This window comes from Morone saxatilis, unplaced genomic scaffold, assembly GCF_004916995.1.
Source record: "Morone saxatilis isolate NCDOM2014 unplaced genomic scaffold, NCSU_SB_2.0 Contig20, whole genome shotgun sequence".
NCBI classification, from domain to species: Eukaryota; Metazoa; Chordata; class Actinopteri; family Moronidae; genus Morone; species Morone saxatilis.
Window position 1 is genome coordinate 22,232,754 of NW_023339763.1, and position 18,599 is coordinate 22,251,352.

At 40.8% G+C, this 18,599-nt stretch overlaps 1 protein-coding gene across 1 annotated transcript; it reads right to left on the reverse strand.

Annotated features, from left to right (window-relative positions):
• Window positions 1-222: 222 nt before the first annotated feature.
• Window positions 223-18,599, reverse strand: wscd1b (WSC domain containing 1b). Its single transcript, XM_035665943.1, has 9 exons — window positions 18,482-18,599; window positions 16,492-17,130; window positions 8,679-8,793; window positions 7,501-7,685; window positions 4,857-4,978; window positions 4,078-4,258; window positions 3,353-3,517; window positions 3,044-3,244; window positions 223-1,322 (listed from the first exon to the last, which is right to left on the reverse strand). The coding sequence occupies exons 2-9, from the start codon at window positions 16,880-16,882 to the stop codon at window positions 970-972; spliced, it is 1,713 nt and encodes a 570-aa protein (XP_035521836.1). The 5' UTR covers window positions 16,883-17,130; window positions 18,482-18,599; the 3' UTR covers window positions 223-969.

Consider the following 18,599-nt stretch of genomic DNA (forward strand, 5'->3'; position numbering starts at 1 on the left):
ATTTAAGTGGTAGATGTCAGTTCTTTTGCTCTTTGTATGGTGAACATAAGATTCTGCTTTCTTTTAGCCTCTGTTAGACACTGGGTACACAAACATTGGACACACTGCCTCAGTGTGAAGCCCTAACAGCTAAATAAATTAAACCTGTTGAGATGGTGCTGTAGTGCATCACGTTGGGCCATCCAAGTGAAAAACAAGTTCAAGTAATGCAAGTGTGAACAACTGAACGCATTTAATGAAATAAAATACTGATAGAAACAAGCTGGATTTCATTTACAGTTTAAAGCATAAAACACAAAACATATTTCTGAGTTCATGTGCAGTCAAACTAGTTGCATGGAGAGTCCGTACAGCTCTGTGGCAGCTCTGAGGCTTTTATCCATCATGATTGCAAACCTGTAGCAACCAGCGGATTCCCACAGAAATTCAGTGTAATCTGAATAATGGTAACACTGTGGTTGTTCATCTATGTTAGTATGACTTGTCATTTTTATTAACATGGATGTACTGTATGCTATGAACACAATATGTACTAAAGTGAAATTATAAAGCCACAGAGAACCCTCTTCAACCAAAATGAGTCTGTCCTGGATTTACACTCATATTTGTGCAGTCGGGCACTTTGCTAGATAATCCCAACTCTGCAGGTCAACAAATCACGTCAAATCCTCTCTGAGTATTTGTCATATTTGCGGCTCTCAGAGGCAGTGCCTGCCCTGAGGCTTTCATTGCTGTTCGCCATTGGATTTCACATTGAATTGTCATGTTTTCTCCAGTGACCTCCAGTGTGTTTCCATGTGACTCTACAGCCATTCACAGTGTGTCTGACTTATCAAAGAGTCAGGTGGTCCACTTACATCAACCAGTGTGTGTCTGTTCCCAACAGAGCACTCTGTAAAGAACTTCTTTCTCGCAAACCCCCGCTGGACCAGTCATTTAAAGGACTGTGTGTATGACATTTTCAGATCATCATCTGGGGAGGTATTCCTGTGGAAGTCTGCTAAAGTTCCTGCTCTGCAGTGCCTGGTCGACAGTGTGAATGAAGGGGTCAATCATCTGTCTCATATCAGGGGTGAACGGGTCGAAGGAGGGCCGCGGGGCCCCAGAGCGCTTGAAATGCCCGTCTTGGTTGCTCTGAGCACAAAGCAGCCTCTCCTCGGTCATAGTGACGTTCAGAAAGGCCGTGATGAGACGGAGCTGTGGGAGGAGAGACTTCTGCAGCTCCTCATAATGCACCACCAGCAGGCGCCGTCCAAACTTCAGCCAACTCAGCGTGTGGGATGCCCACCAGGGGGCGTAGCTGGAGACAAATTCTGGCCATTCTGCAGATGAAAGAGGGTACAGTGGATCTTTTAGACAGCAGTTATTTTCATCAAGCGATATATGATTTGTAATTTGTGATTTACTAACTGTTGAACAGGGTGACAGAATTGGGTGTGGCATCTATGGGGAATGGTTCATATTCAGAATTTCATCCATTACATCTCAAAGTTCAAGAATCAATCATTTCAATAATATTGCCATTAGAAAGAGAGCCTTAACCCACTGTATACACATCATGTCAAAGCCAAATTTTGATTAAGTATAAAATAAATGTGTCCCTTCCATCCTGTCAAAGTCTCCCTACGATATTGCCACTGCTGGATGCTGAATTGATGCCGCTCTTGACATTTATATGAAAACGTCTCCTCGTGTTACTAGAGGTGAGGCGGCCAGCAATGAAACCCACTTGATCTATATATAAATTAAAGATGAAACCACTCTCTCAAGATGCATTCCAAGCATCTTTGCAAACACTTTGTAATCATTATGTAACAGACTTAGTGGACGATAATTATTCATCTGCAAATGGTCTTTGCTTGGTTCTGGCTGACTATTAGTAAAGTGAGGAGGGGGATCAGTACATCTTGAAAACATTTATAAAACTCAATCCTGTGATCATCGTCCCTGGTGCTTTGCCAGAAGCCAACATCTTGAGTTTCAGCCTTGATCTCTGACTCCTGACACCTCTTTTCTGATCATTCCATCTCAGTTTCTTTGAAAAGTCATAGTATTGAATTATTAACTTCCTTTGGGCTGTATTAATGTTCAGACTCGTTATGAATATTTTTGAAATGTCAAATTAATTTGATTAGGTTCAAATATTAGAGAGTCCTTAGCATCATGGCAGGAATTGAGGACTTGTTTTCATCTTGGGGGGGTACCTAGAAATTGTGGGCACCACATGGTTAGAGGTGTAAAATAAACTGGCCTATCAAGAGATGACATAAAATTGATAGCCCTTTTAGCACAACCAGACACAGAAACAGATAAGAAAAACAGCCAACTAGACAGTTGTCACGGTCTGACAATTACTTTTGCAGCTGGAAAGTCCTCAGCAATCAAATGTAAAACTGTCTGTCAACTTGTCTGTGAATTGTCTGATTGGGCCCACAGTGTCAGATTGTGAAAACTCCTGATCCAGAGTAACTGGGACACTGTGGAAAGACAAGTTCTTGTTGAATTATTTTAGTATAATAGTTAAATGCCGTGAGCATCCGAAATTCACTTCCCTTCCCTTTTCATTTATTTTGGTGGAGGCTCTGAAAAACCAAAATACATTCTCAAAATGTGGACAAATAAAGCCAACTTTCAGCCAGGCGAGATACAAATAGAGGCGCAGTATGTGAGAAAATGTTTTTTTTCTTTTGTAATTTGGGTGACCTGATCCTTCAAACATGCTGTATTTTGTTGTTACAGATGGTGCCACAATGCTTTTTGTGTGACAGGACTTCACACAACGATGTGTCAGAGATGTCTCAATAGAAAAGCTTTCAGAAAGCACATGTGTTATGTTACTGATCATGGTATAAAAGCTTAAGAGTGCAGTCTTCACTATGAATATGTGAACCTAACTGCTTCATGATGCACTCAGTCACAATCCCAGAATGCCCTCAGGTCTACTCAACTAACATCAACAGCAGGACATTATGCAGCAGTAGCATCCTTCAGCAGAGCCATAAACTACTCCCCTATCATGTATTTATGGATTGGACTGTATTACCTTTGCTTTTCCACTGTGCGTCTGTAGCGTGTCCTAAATGTCCGGCACACTTGCGGTTGAATTCAGCCACTAGGGAGCGGTAAGGGTTTCGAATCAGCAGGATGGCAGAATCGAACATTTCAATCTCTTTTTGACCACTCTCATGGGTCTTTACGCAGATGCTGCGGCCACTCTTCCAGTAGTCCTTTTCTCCTTTGAAACCTGGTACCAATGAATAAATGAATGAATAATGGTCAGCTGCGAGGCAATATTTCAACGAACACTCACTCAAATGCTCGTTTGAACAATGGGGAGGGCACCTCGCCTCACCTCTGTTGTAAAGTGTGCCGTCGAAATAGAAGCTGCCAGTGTAGTAGCCGGTCGCGAGCTCGATCAGGTGCCGTACCCAGGTGTTGCCTGCGCCAGGAAAACTGGAAAGAGCCACCAGGGAGCTGGATCTCTGAGGCAGAAACATCCTCTCTTTGCACCTGGAGTCTACAAGGACAGAGTTTTTGTTGCCAGTTTTAGCCGTAAAACAAAGCCGAAATGCACCAGATCAGAATATATCAAAGTGTGGGGGTGCAGAGATAAAAAGAAAATAAAAATAAAAAATGGATTCACTTTCAGAGCAAAAGTAACACAATACATGTCATATGACACAAATTGTAGTATGGTTGCAAGGGTGACAAAATGGCGAGTTGAGATTTTTGGGATGAACACTGCTTTCAAGAGCAATTTCGTACTCAATCGTGCAAGTGTTCTCTCTAAAGGAAATGACACGATATTCACAGTGTCAGTGAATGGACGGGTTTTATCTGAGGTTATTTTTACAGGCCATTTTACAGGAGGAAGGAGAGGCTGGAACTTAAACTGCTGTGCGTGATCCGTAAAAATTACTGACATGGCAGAATAGGCGGGATTTAAATACAGACACGCTCTGGTAATTATTACAGTGCCCTATCTCACTCTGTAGAACCAATCAGAATGAAGCTTTACATGATTGGAGCTTTTAACAAGAGCCTGTCACATGCACATGATTGACAGAAATATCTCACCAAGCACAGGTGTGTGATACACCTGGTAGTGGTAGTCATGCTCAGTGGGTGCTGTGGGTGTGGAGGTGCCGGTGAGGTTCCCCACACACTGCTGGTTGTCAGTCTGCTGGTTGAGACTGAACAGAGAGGACGTCCATGTACAGAAACAGTGGGGCTTCTTGAACACAGCCAGCGGGAGCTCCTATGAACCAAAAGCACAAATGTTTTTCTATGACTCATCTTTCTTATTTTTCTCTCCAAAGGCTAATATTCTACCCAAGGGTGTTGTGTTGGCTGAGTTCAGCAAGAAAGTCTGCAACACATCCCCGCTCCACACTTCATTTTTTGTTCATTATTTTTTCTCACTTTTCCAGTAGCGGAGGGGTTAGTATGATCAATGTCAAAGCTCGAGGACAGTCACTGCAGTGAAAATTTAAGAAAAGTCATGCATATTCACACATACATGCACACACTGTGAGAATTAATCACAATGCAGTTGCTGCTAAATGATGTGCAGTATTTTATACCAGCCATTTTCTGTTTTCAGAGGAGACAGCTACATTCAGTGAGATCTCAGTGCAGGATCCAGACTGTCTACTTCTCATTAGCGGCACATTAAAGCTTAAATATTCAGCAAAAAGGAGCTCCATGCTCCCACATGTGTTCTCCTGGGAGTGGAGACAGCTCTCTGAGCTATGGAGTCTCCTCTCCTGGAAGTGGAGATCCGCTGGTATGCTATAGAGGGCTTCGTGCAATAAATTGATCATCAGGGTCTGTAATTTCAGAGAGCTAATTCAAACCTTATCTGTGCACGTCTCAATGCAGGACTGCGTGGTTAGGTTGGGCTGAGAGGAATAGATGGGGAAGGTGCTGATGGTGGTCTTCGGCAACTTGAAGCAACCGCGGTAGTGAACGTTTCTGACTGGAAAAAGAAAAATACACATGAGAAAATAGTTGCGGATAACAAAAATGGATTTGGTAGGATCCAACTGCATTTACCAGTTAGGAAGTATTTTTATTAATTTATTTACTGACGAGGGAAAATACAGCCTTTACTAAGAAATAAATCGTCAACAATGTTATTCGACATCAGATGAATTTAAATTACCAATCTGTATTTCTGCCCTAATTACATTCCTATTCTTAACTGACTTCTGGTGTATAATACATTCACAGTTCAGCTGCAAACCTCCAGAGATGCTGAACGTTACGATCATGAATATTAATACTGTATATGATATACAGTCATTTTATAATGTATTTGACCTTGCCAACAGCAATAATGTGATGCATATCTTTAAAGAGCAGAAAACATTTTAAGAGAAAAATGTATATAATTTTTGATGTTGCTATTATGAAGTGTTTTGGATTATAAAGCCGCAGTTATATACTGTGGAGTTACAGGAGTTATACTTGCATGGTCCTTGTACATCTTGTTCTTTTAAATGAAATATACAGCAGCTCACAAGCTAACTGTGCAAAAGGTTGCAGACAAGCAGACAATGTGTATCCTGTGATACACTCTGTAAACTCCACAGCTGTCGCCCTAGACAATATTCTTCAACAAATATTGAAGATTGAAGATATAATCTTTAAAAAACGAGTAATACATTTTTTCTTTTGAAGGCTCTGTACGACGGAGTAAACTTTTTTAATTTAAAAATATTTAGAATTTTGAAGATAAAGTCAAAACGTTGAGAATAAATTAGAATAGTGGAGAATACACATTTCAAGATTAAAGTTGAACTTTTGAGAATAAATCTTCTAGCATTAGCTAGTAGTAGTAGTAGCATTGCTGCCTCTACCAAATGCTTTGTGTAGATTAATAGGTGGAACTGTACTTTATAATTGGTTTTAGTATTATGAAATGATTTATCTTTTACTGCGTAAACACAGTGGGAATATTATTGGGAGATTGTGCCGAAAAATGCCTACGTTCAGAAGGAAAAACCATTCAAACTTGGAAGAGGTGTCAAACGCTCTCCAAACTTGATTTGATGGAAGGAGTTCATTTTATTCTCGACATTTTGACTTATTCTCGAAATTCAAAAATTGTACTCTCATTAGAAATGCACGACAATTATTTGGACAGATAAATTATCAGCCAAAAATGGGAAATGTATATTATTATAAAGGATCTGGATAATTAAACTACAGCTGATAAATTATTGGTCCATTATGATAATAATTTGTTTTGAATTCTTATGGAAAACTTCTTTATAAAATACAAAAATGTGAAATTATCGTTATCGGTATCAGCCATGAGAAGCAGGTAATGATCAGTTACCGTAATTGCTGTAAAAAACCTTCCTCTCATTTGTCCCCTTATGCCTGGCCTAATACTCTTCCTTAGTCATTCCTTAAATCAGCTGGGCACGGTACTGTAGGAATAGGAATACTGTAGTCCTTTGTTGGGGACTGTTTTCAGTCGCAGATTAGTACACATTTAGTGCAGTGTCTTGAGAACAGACCAAGGGTGTCCACCTTTCATCACATTAAAATACTGGGGCACATTTACATGAACTACATTTTCATACAACATTTTCAAACGTATCAGAACAGAAGAATAAACGTACAAATCAACATATTAAAAATCTTTTTAAATATGCAGTTATACCACAACCAAGACTGGTGATGACGGGCTGCCGGTGGTTCTGGTAATGAAACGCACTTTCCGCCACACAAGGGTATAACGACTGTAAGAGCAGCGATGGAAAAATACGCCTCTTTAACTCATCACAGTCTGACACAACCAAAGCAAGTCAAATTAGACTGTGCGGCAAACACCACTGGGCTCACAGCTCCTCTGTGGAATTGGCTGTCCCACAGCAGAACAAATGGAATGCCCTCCACCAACTAGCACACTTAGTTTTTATTCATTGTCTAGTTTAAGTTTAGAATTTCTTTGCAAATTTGAGCAGTGACTTTTTCTTATATTATTATACAGGCCTATATTATTTAAGTCACTAATGATGTCAGTGCATATATATTACATAATTTGCATGTGTATGTGTTTAGTTTCTTTCTATTTAGTTTTTCTACAGGGGTAAACTACAATACCCATATTTGTGGTAATGAAGGAACATGTCGCCCTGTGCAACAGTGTGACTTTTTCATGTGTTTTTAAATAGTGTTTGGACAACAATGGAGCTCAGAGGAATATATATATAAGGCTTTTTGTTACACAGGTGCTAGTTGTTGAATGAACTGAACACTGGTTTTTGTCTGGTTTTGACCAGACTCCTCCTTTGACATTGATATTCACTTAGGTGTGATGAGTGCACTATTTATACTGACATCGCAGAATGATTTATTTTGTGGAGAATTTTTGTTTTAAAGAGTTCAGTTACGTCTCCACTTGTCTGAAGTCCCCCACAAAGCAGCTCGTGCAGAGAATAAATAGCAAGCAGCCCTTTGTGTCTCTCCTGAGGGAAGTTGACTCACATTTCCTGTGACCCGGCAGCTGCTCCTCCACCTTGTAAATGGAGAGTCGGCCCACGCCGCCACACGGAGACCCCCTCTCACCACGACACACCAGACTGCAATCCTCCTCGGGAGCCCGTGGGCTACTGATCCGGTTTCCGCAGTGGCATTCAGCTCCATACTCCAGACCTGCAAACTGGTACCCACTAACCACACATGCACACGCACACACACACACACACATACTTATTGGCCAAGCCAAGGGCAATCCATAACCTCAAGCTATTGCCCTCAGGCTAAGCCATCCCACTGGACATTAGTTAACATTTCAAACTTATCATTTAACTCAAACTTCCCAGCATTAAATCTACAGCATGGCCCGTCCCCTGTGATATTTGTCAGTACTTCTCCTTCTGCACTCGCCTGACTGTGTAATGCATTTTTCCAGCTGAACTGCACTAACCTCTGATCTGTACTTTACATATCAAGGCTGTCGTGACTCATCCGCTCTCTTTATCCTCCCTCCTTGGGACAGACAGAGACCTCATCAAAACTGACCTTTTCATATATGTCCTTTGAAGCTGCCTCATAAATTGCCTTGACTTTTTACTTTTACTCATCGCAGTAATTGGCCCGCTCAGGTAACGAGCATGCGGGCTCGAGATGTGAGCACTTGCTCTCTGTCTGACTGCATCCATCTGTCCTCTGCTTTTCTGTTTCAGCAGGGCTACTACTAAGATATTAGAGGGAATAATTCAAGTGGGTCATTCCTTGAATTTGCTTTGAAAAATCCACCTGCCTCTGCATGTTTTCTTGCAGCTTCGGACATTTCAATGCCACAAAAACCGCTCACACTGACCTAATCAGAGATTTTCGCCCCACAGCCTCAGGAAAGCTCATATCTAACCTCTGACTTATTCACCAACTGCTGTAGTCAGCTCATTAAGCTTTCTAACACATACACACCTCCCTCCTTCCTTCTTCTTGCAACACATCAAGCCTTCTGTCCTGGCCTGCTCTTCACTCTCCCCTCTCTCACGCCCCCCCTTCCCTCATCTTTTACTGTCATCCAGCCACCTGGCTCTCCGCTGGCTCCAAACACAGGGAGGCATTCATGGAGGCGAGTGAGATCCAAAGCATTTACTCAAACAGCAGGCCTTCTGTGGTCCCTTCACAGGAGCCCGCTGCAAATGCATTACCTTTCTGAGCAGGTGTCTTGACACAGAGAGCTGGTCATTTTGCGCAGGTCATAAAGCATGGTTCCCCCCAGGGCTCGGTCGCTGGCATTGTGCAAAAAGCAACCGATGTAGGTTCCTGCATGTGTCAAAAAAAGTGAAAAATTCTCTGCAGAGGCACTTACAATTTAAAATGTCTCAATTTGAAAAGTAGTTACAGTAATCGTAAAGTGTGTTTGTGTTATTAACATTTCATGCTGAAACTAGTCAATTAATTGATTAGTTAGTGCACAAAAAAAATTGACAACAATTTAGATAATAAGTTAGTTTATGTAATTTGTCAAGCAAAAATACCAAACATTCTTTGTTTCTAGCTTCTCAAATGAGGGGGTTATGGATCATTAGTTGGACGAAATAAAGCAATGTGAAAGTGTCACCTTGGGCTCTGGCAAATAGTAGTGTAATAATAATTGACAGTTATAAAAATAATCATAAGTACATTAATCTAATCGGTCGTCTGATTATTCGGGCCGATTATCTGTCAATTTCAGATAAACAGCCTCGGCATCCTTAATGAGAGCAAATCTGATCTATGATATAATAATGACCTTGCTTCTGACATACTGTACCTCGTTTTCTCTTAAATACCTGTAATATTCTGAAATCTACAGCCCACTGTATTTTTCTGTTTCATTAATTAATAAAAAAATCCATCAAAACAACATGTTACTGGATAAGATAACCATGTATGCTGGATTATAATGTTCATGGAAGAATCAATCATCAAATCAATCATCATCTTTTTAAGAAAACATTTTCCTGGACAGTTGCCAGGAGTCAACAGTCATATAATGTACTGGTAGGCCTGACATTGACTTTAACTCCAGTTTTATTCCTCCCTTTTTTAATGTTGTTATTTTTAAGTGTCTCAGGTTCATTACGATGCTGAAGAGAATGCTGCAAGTCAGTTCTACTCCGCATCTGGTGTGAACAGCTAGATTGACTAACATGGCTAAAGTGAGCATTTGAAAAAAAATAATGCTGTTCTGCTTCATGTCTGGTTAACACACTCTCTCCGCGCAGCTACCAGCTACAATAAACATTTTTTAGGGCAACATAGATTATTTCCAGAATATCTGATCATTTTAATCAATTTCCAGGTGTTTCCCTGACTAGAAAAACTAGTCTCTAAATTTCCAGATGGAGAATTTTCCAGGACGTGTGGGAACCCTGAATAATGGAATTATACATGACTTTTCTTTTATATCAGCCCTGCTCTCTAAATATCGGCATCTGCCCTTGAAAACCCCATGTTGGTCGACCACTTATCATCAGTTGCAGCCCTAAAAACATACATTGCACCAAATATGAAGTTCATTTTCTAGTTGGTTCTTTAAAGGGCCACTGTGTAGGATTTAGTGGCATCTAGCAGTGAAGTTTCAGATTTCAACTAACTGAATACCACTCGTGTTTCAAGCATGTAGGAGAAAATTTGGTGACTGGAAAACTGATAAGAAACACAAAACACTCTGTCTAGAGCCAATGGTTGGTTTGTCCATTCTGGGCTACTGTAGAAACATGGCAGTTTAACATGGTGGACTCAGGTGATTATACACTAATTAAAACATACCTATGAATATTATATTCTGTTTCTGCCAATGGATCCTCCTAAATGTTACACACTGGTGCTATAAGCAAGATTCTGAGCATATTTACACAAAAATAAAATAAAGACTATAATAATTATAATAACTCTGAATTGCACACCCACAATTAGTCATAGATAGATGTTGACACTCTCCTCTTTAACTTGATTTGGATGTAAACCAGACATCTTCTGTCTTTATTCTGGCACTGGCAACGTTCTCTAACAGTGCCAAAGCAGCCTTTGCGTCATCACTTACTCACACTAATTATACACACCAGTGTATTGTGAGCCATAATATGCAACTAATTTATAACATGATGAGGCCTACTTTATCATCCAGTATAGATTATTCTTATTCCTGCATTACAGTCAACCTTATTTACTTGCGCAAGAATAAAAAATCACCCGTGTAGAAAGAAGGATGTAACGCATAATAGGCAAGGACACACTATTATGATTTGCTGACAAGATTAAGGCTCCATATAAAATGTCACCCAAATTCAGTCTTTGATGTTATCCTTGTCTTTGCCATATTGTTACATCAAACTCCCCTCAGCTGACACATAAAAGTCTTCTTTATAAATACCAGTCTCAGTGGGGAGGGTAGCATATGCGTTTCTTTTGTGCGCAGACTTCATTTACATCTCACCCCTTGGGTCTGAGACTGTAACATTTTTAGGTTTTATGCTAGATGTTTCTACTCATTCAGGAGCTGTGTGTTGTGAACAGGTAGGTTTTAGTCCTTTTGGTGCATGGAGTGCATGCAGATAATCCCTCAAATGCTGGCTTTTACGTTTATTTCACAAACCCTAGTATGAATTTGTATTCATAGATGTTTTAAAGGTTTCAAGGACACTGGGGATTTTTTATGTTTACTACCTTCATAAAAAAAAAGACAGCAGCCAACTGGTCAAAGAGAGGATTTAAAAAGTGTTGGAGGAGATACATGCTACTAGGATTGAAGAGATGTGGCAGCAAGGTTTACAGACGAGATGGAAGTAGGCAATGGACCGTGAAATCTCTGGCAGGCCAAGCATCACCATATCGAATTCGTGATTCAATCAGTCTGCGATGTCCTCTGAAGCCCGTCCAGGCTGTTGTGCTGGGGCGAAGCTGAGTCACCAGCCGCCTGTGCCTCAGGAGACAAACACTGGAGAGCAGCAGCAGCTGATACCTGAAAGCACTGAGAGACCAGAGCTTGCATAGGAAACATCTCAAGAGGCATCACCCAAGGTGAGGCCCCCTACCTCCCTCACCCACCCAGCGGGGCAGGTCGTTGCTTTAATCAAAGTGAAGGAGAGCCCCCAGGCAGCTGCAGCTGAGGGTTAATGGAGGGAAGCAGCCCAAATTCCCAGACATGATAGAAATGACTGCACTTAGGCCTGACACTGTGTCGCTTTCTTAAACACCAAGACAGATGGCGGTGCTGGAGCCGATTCTTCCCCACAGTATTGGATGGAGGAGGCTAATGACATGATGGCCAAGTATGTGCTGCTGCCACGGGTAGCATGTGCACTGTGTGTGTCCATTAAAGTGGGCTGAAGAGGGTTCACACTCTCACTGCTGGGTCTGTAATATCCTCACAGATGTAAGGAGAGTCATCAAAGTCACAGCAGAGAGGTTCTCAAGGCATGGAAGGCTGACCCAAGCCGGATCATCTCAACAGGGGTTTTTAAGACTGAAAACCCCTAAATACCCAATGACTGAATCACTCCTAAATCTATCCTAAAATGTACATAGAACCAAGGGCAAAGGTTTGGTTTCAGAAGTGGGGGAAATGCAACAAATAAAATACAAAAAAACAATGTACATATAGGCTATAATGTGCAATAATTATAATAACTGGGATAAGAGTAAAAGATAAGGATACTAGGAAAAAGTATAAACTGTCAAAGATAAAAAAATATATGTATGTAATATAAGTATTGTCATGTTAAATGTAAAGTTAATAGAATAGGAATAGGAAATATAGAACATTCAACAAACTATAGTGAAAAAATTGTAGAATAACAGACAAATGCTATATAAACCTCTGTATTAATGTACTTATCCTGCTTTGTATTTGTATTTGCATTCTTACCAAAAGAAGAGTGCTGAGCTCTTTGGTTCTGTGCTTCACCGTCTTATCTTTGACGTCCAATTCTAGCGTCTTAAAGAGAATATTAACTGCATATAAAAATAAATATTACATTATTTTTTAATCTGAAAAAACAAAACACATTGACCTTTTTCAGCCCGAGCAGTGTCTGCGTTCTTGCAGGCTGTACAACCTCAACAACCTTCACCAAAAAGGTAGGGCAACATTTACGTAGCCTGAGAGACATAACCCAGGGGAAATGTAGCCTGCCAAGCACTCGCCACCACACATTCTGCTGCTATCTGAGCTCATTGCTGTGACTGTATGGTTATAAGTAAAGGAGACTCGAGCGAGTATATAAACATTTTTATCAACTCAGATCTTCTCTCATCTGGACCATGGACAGTCAGAGAACAATATTTAAAGACTTTTAGTAAAAAGTCTAACCCGAAACAACCCCACTGAAAATTATGCCCTTGTGTACGACCCAACCACCTGCCCTTCCTGACTACCTAAAACCAACAGAAACTTGATAAAAATCAAATCTCACGAAATAACAACACAGAGAGTTTGGCCCTTACTGTGCAACCTCTATAATATTTCTTACTTCTGATCCGTCTCCACATGTCTGGGCATGTAATGCTTCTGATATGTACTTTACATATCAAGGAATTTTTTGTTACTCATCCCTGCGAGGCATAACGTTTTCGGCAGCAGACAAAGTGTTATGCATCTCAAACTTTCATTATAAAATGTTTGAATAGGTAGGGTTACTCCTGGATCTATGAATATCCGAATCTGAAAATGCATGAAAACCTTTCCACTCGACTATTTAATGTTATTACTGCTATGCAGGCTACTGTGTGTCAAAGTAGTCAGTGTATAAAGACAGAATTATGATTTAAAAAGTGAAAACATAAAGATGAAGTATCAAACTACGGAACTAAAGACATTACAAACAGGCCATTAATTTAGCATATTATATGATTTTCTCATACTTAATTTTCCTTCTTTTTCAATCTGCTAGTCCAAAGTAGATATATTGATAAATTGCACATATTTAGGTACTGACATGACTACATCAGCAAATAAATATAGAGTAATTGCAATACAGAAATACCAAAGATATGTTTAGGACAATGCCATTAAGTAGTTTAGTAGAAGTATATTTTTACCCATTAAAATGTACTGCTTACTAAATATCTTGTTCACAATTCTTATTTATGTTATAAAAAACAATTAGCAGACAATAATTTGTTATCAGATTTTTAAAACTCTGAAATATTATATCAATATCGACCAAACATCTGGTATAAGTCGGCTCTAGAGATTTCAGCTGTGAGATCTGGAAGACTGTGCTAGATGGATTGAGAGCTGTTTAATGACCTTGGCTGAACACCTCACAGTAGTCCTGATTTAGTACCTTATGATTTGTACTTGACTCACAGTAGAATAAAGGCAGGGAAATGTGAGGACAATTACTTGTTGAATGTTTCTGGTCAATAAGTAAGATAGTGCTTCTTAAACCTCTGTAGAAAGACACATCAGAAAACATATGAATGTTACAGTTCATGTTACTATGAAACAATGACTGCAGCTGACCATTATTTTCATTACTGAGTAATTTGTGGATGCATGTTTTGATTATTTGATGATTTATTGAGTCAATTAAATGTCAGAAAGAGTCAAAAACACCTGCCACAAGATGATGTCAGATTGTTTTGTTTAATGCTCATATTTAATTAACAAAAATATAAAACAGAGAAAAGCAGCAAATCCTCACATTTGAGAAGCTGGAAGCAGCAGATTTGTATTTTCTTGCTCATTAAATTACTACGTTTGACATTTTGGAAATACAATTATTCACTTCCTTGCTGAGAGTGAGATGATAACATTCTCATGTCTTTATTCAAATATGAAGCTACAGCCAGCAGACGGTTAACTAACTACAGGAAAAATATCTTATATGTATATTGTTTAAAGGTCCAGTGTGTAACGTTCAGGAGGATCCATTGGCAGAAATATAATATTCATAGGTATGTTTTTATTGTGTGTATAATCACCTGAAAATCAGTATCATTGTGTTTTTGTTACCTTTTGTTGCCTTTACATATCTACAATGGAAGCGGGTCCTCTGCTACAGAGTCCGCCATGTTGAACCACCATGTTTCTACAGTAGCTCAGAATGGACAAACACTGGCTCTAAATAGGGCCTTCCACATTTTTCCTGGCCACTGACAGACAATCAATTATCAGAATAGTTTAGAATTAGTTTTCTGTCAACCTAATCAACTAATTATTTTAGCACTAACTGAAACTGATAAATGCACATACTTATTGTTTGTATGTGCACTGTATAGGTTTTTGAAAGGTATCACAAATAGCAGGCCATGGCTCTTTCTCTGAAACCTTCAACCAGTTGCTCTCCCCGAGCATGTGGTACAATAGACCTGGGTAATTTAATTCTGTGTCCGGGGTAATACTTTTTAAAAGGAACCTTTGCCAGATGGCTGTTGCTGAAACTGATCTCATTCCTGCCTCTAACATTTTTCATCTGTATTACCCTACTTAGTGCCTGAGCAGTTATGTAGTGTCTGTTTTAAAAAAAGGATTAAGAGCTCTTGTAGGATGCTTTTCAAGAATGAGCTGGAAGAACAAATGTTCCATTGGAGGTAATTCCATTGTATTTATCATTTCAACAAAATGGCAATGGCACTGACAGGCCTGTTCAACAATAGAGTAACTATCCAGGGATATTTTAAAATACTTTCTTAACAAAAAGCACCAGTTAGGAATGATATCACTTTTATCTTCATAATTACTAATTTATTTTCTAGAAACTACTTGCCTTTTCCTTCTCTGTTTTCTAGAGGATCAGTGAGCACTATCCCTCATCTACAAGATCTGAAGCACCCAAACGTAAAATGTCATATAAATATATAATGAAGCTCTTCTAAATGTTCTATGGTCATGATTATCTGTTCATAAATGTACAATGAAGCCAGTTGTGTGCGCTACGGAAGCTGTGTGCAGAATGTAGTACCTTGGCTCCAGGCCACCTGAGCTAAAAAAGTAAATCACAAAATATAAAATAAACGTGTGTATTTGCTTGTTCATGTATTATTCACCAGGATAACCACCGCCTCAGTCAACACATCTTCAACAGGATATTTCAATCTCTCCTCCTTTCCACTGCTCCATTTCACACAGCGTGATGGTGTTATAGCCAAGAGCTTTTCTGCTTTTGTTTAATGGCAACGCAGATGTGCAACCTTGGCTACAGATATACAAGGTCAGTTATTGATTGGCCAAAACCACATTAGATGTTGTGATCTGGCCACACAATCACAATGCTGTCAGGTAACGTATATTTTGGCAGCCATATTTGAGGTCTCTGTGTTTTGGAACAGCCGACAACAAGTAGCTGATGGGATTGCTTTAAGTACAGGTCTCAACAGAATTCATTAAATGCGTTTCATTTCGGATTTGTTACAATTTGTAGTACATATTGCTGGTCAGCTAGTTAAAAATAGCATTCAGCTATCACTTTCATGCTGTTAACACCTCACTGGCACACTAATGAATGTAAATAGGGCAAGCAGTGGCCAGTGGTCACATGTTAACATTAACATTACTTCTTTCGCCTGCTGGCTGCTTCGCTCTTAGAAAAGCTGCAGTGATGATGAAGTCCGAGTATTTAAGAGTAGAGACCTGAACTGAAGACAGGACAGTGTCGACTCAATGTGGAGACAAATCAGACTCAGACTGACTTTTAAAGGTCCAGTGAGCAACATTTAGGAGGATACATTGGAAGAAGTATGTTTTCATTAGTGTATAATCACCTGAATATAATCGTGTGTTTGTTACCTCGTCGTTTTTATCTGCGGAGGGAGTGGGTCCTCTGCTACGGGGGCCATCTCGTTGAACCGTCATGTTTCTACAGTAGCCCAGTATGGACAAACCAAACACTTTGCCACTGTAGGTTTGTTGTACACGCAGTGTCCAAATGGTTCTGCATTTTCACCGCTAGCTGCCATTAAATCCTACACACTGTTTTACTGTACGTGTCGAATGTGTTGACAGAACAGTGGAAGGTCTGTATAGTTGTTTACCTTTATGCCTGCTGCTCCTGTGGAGAGAGACTCTCTGCTCTGGACTCTCTGGCAGCAGATTGTGAAACCAGCGGCGATGCAAGTGTTGGACCCCGAGGCTTTGGGAAGCGGGCCAGTGTCGCCCTGCCTTGGCTCCCCCTCCGGACACAGGCTGAATGGCGGCCCATCTGGAGCGTGCCCTCACGCCCAAGCCTGCAGTCCTGAGGGCAGTAGGAGGCGCTGCGAGGGACAGCAGTGGCGGCAGGCTGGCAAGGTTTGGCTGGGCCACTCTGACACTGGAGCGCTGCAGGAGTAGGATGCTGCCTGCCATCAGATAGGCGATGCCCAGGCAGAGCAGCAGCATCTGAGCCCGCTTCAAGAAGCAGTGCAGTCTGTAGAGAGGCGCCACCATTCTGTTTCCTGTCTCTCACCTTAGTGGAAGGCCATTTCATGGATTAGGAGTGAGGAGATCTGTAACCTACTTACAACTTCATAATCTTGGAAAGACCTGCAGCATCTGGCAATGTCGTAGACATTATGTCTGGGTCCTTTACCGCCACGGAGTCCAATGGCAGCAGTGGAACAATGGATGTGTCACAACAGAGGGATTTAATATCCAAGGCTGTAGCCACTGACTCCAGGATGATCCTCGGGGAAAAGCTGAAGCACCAAAACAGAAAAGAAACACAAGCAGCTGGATTTGAAGCACAAGTGAATTTCTCTGTATGTGAACACAATCAAAGGGAAGTGGAGTATATGCCTGGCGGATAAGATGCACAGCTAATGTTGACATATGGGCTTGTGTTTCTGTCTTGCAGCATCTTGCAACACATGGTGCGTCTGCTGCTTCGTTGCTTTCATTCCTACCATTTGTTTTTAATTCAAAAACCCTGCCTCGAGTTGTGTTCTGCAGTTCCTTTAATTCCTATTTCATCTGCGTGTCTGGTCGGCACCCTCCTGTTTCACATTCATCTGGGGTTTTTTTTTTAAAAGGGGGGAACTACAGGAAATCACTCCAACCTTTACTAATATGGCTTTTAAATTTGATTCTCCTCCAGTGCAGAGATTTTCACTCAGTTCCTGCACTGTCAGATTGGGAAGCTGGGAGATATTGCCGGTGTTACAATAAATATAATCTCTGCAAGTCTCAGTTATCACAGTGAAAGGACATCATGTGATTTAAAAAACTGTCTGAAGAGCGCATTATGGGTGCTTATGAAATGAGGATTATCAAAGCAGTGTGCATCTCTCATCTGTGGAGAGATGAATAAGTTATGAGTAAAAAAAAAAAAAACATGCAAAGATGAGATGCTACAGATTTCTGAATGAGTAGAATGTGGAACACCCAAGTATTCATGGTGTTTTATGAGGCTGATAGTTTGCCCGGAGAGAGGGCCAGTGGAGTGCAGCCCTGACCCTCTCCTGTGTGTTTTTGTCCCCTTTCCTGCCACAGTGGTCTCAAGCCCCTCTTTGATGATTGCACTTAGAGGTTCCTATGTGACACCAGCTATGCTCCCCCCAATAGATGCTTCACAGACTGAGTCTCTCTCCAGTGATATCCATTAAAACCCCGTTGTCTCGGTGGCCGTCACACACCGTCATGCCCTTCAGCTCTACTTTTCATCTCAGGCCTCGTGTTCTGTCTTCTGAAGCGGACCCGCCACACTGTAACCCCCCCCCCAAGAAAAAGTAGGGGTGCGGTAGTGCTCCCGAGGATAGAAGCAACAGTTTGCACAATGAACAGTCTCTGATCAAGTCCGAGTGCCCAAGTTGTGTTCAACTCCACATTTGTACGCATAAAAGAACTCACCGCCACACCACATAACCCTAAAATATCCACGCCGTGTCCGCTTTGATGTAACGGGATGGATGGGAGCTTGACAGACCAAATGAATAAAACGGCGAGAGTAAACACGAATCACCTATTTAAGAATCCGAGGTCTTCCATCTTAAAAAGCCCTCACTCTGCCTCCACCATTTACAGTAGACGATGTTTCAACATGCGGCTTACCTTCAGCGGCGGCGTGGTACGCACGGCATCCTTATGTTGTGCGACCACTCATCAGTTTATGGCCGTTGTGATCGCTGTTTTCCCCGCTTGCTGTCCAGTGAAGGTCTCCTCGGCTCTC

Bases quoted from the DNA above. Each gene is read 5' to 3' on its own strand.
- wscd1b (XM_035665943.1), bottom strand. From the start codon at position 16,882: ATGGTGGCGCCTCTCTACAGACTGCACTGCTTCTTGAAGCGGGCTCAG. The intron at 8,794-16,491 runs GTAAACAACTAT...TGACACATGCAG, and splicing joins CAGGAGCAGCAGGCATAAAG to GAACCTACATCGGTTGCTTT. The intron at 3,245-3,352 runs GTGAGGCGAGGT...CATTGGTACCAG, and splicing joins CGGCACACTTTACAACAGAG to GTTTCAAAGGAGAAAAGGAC.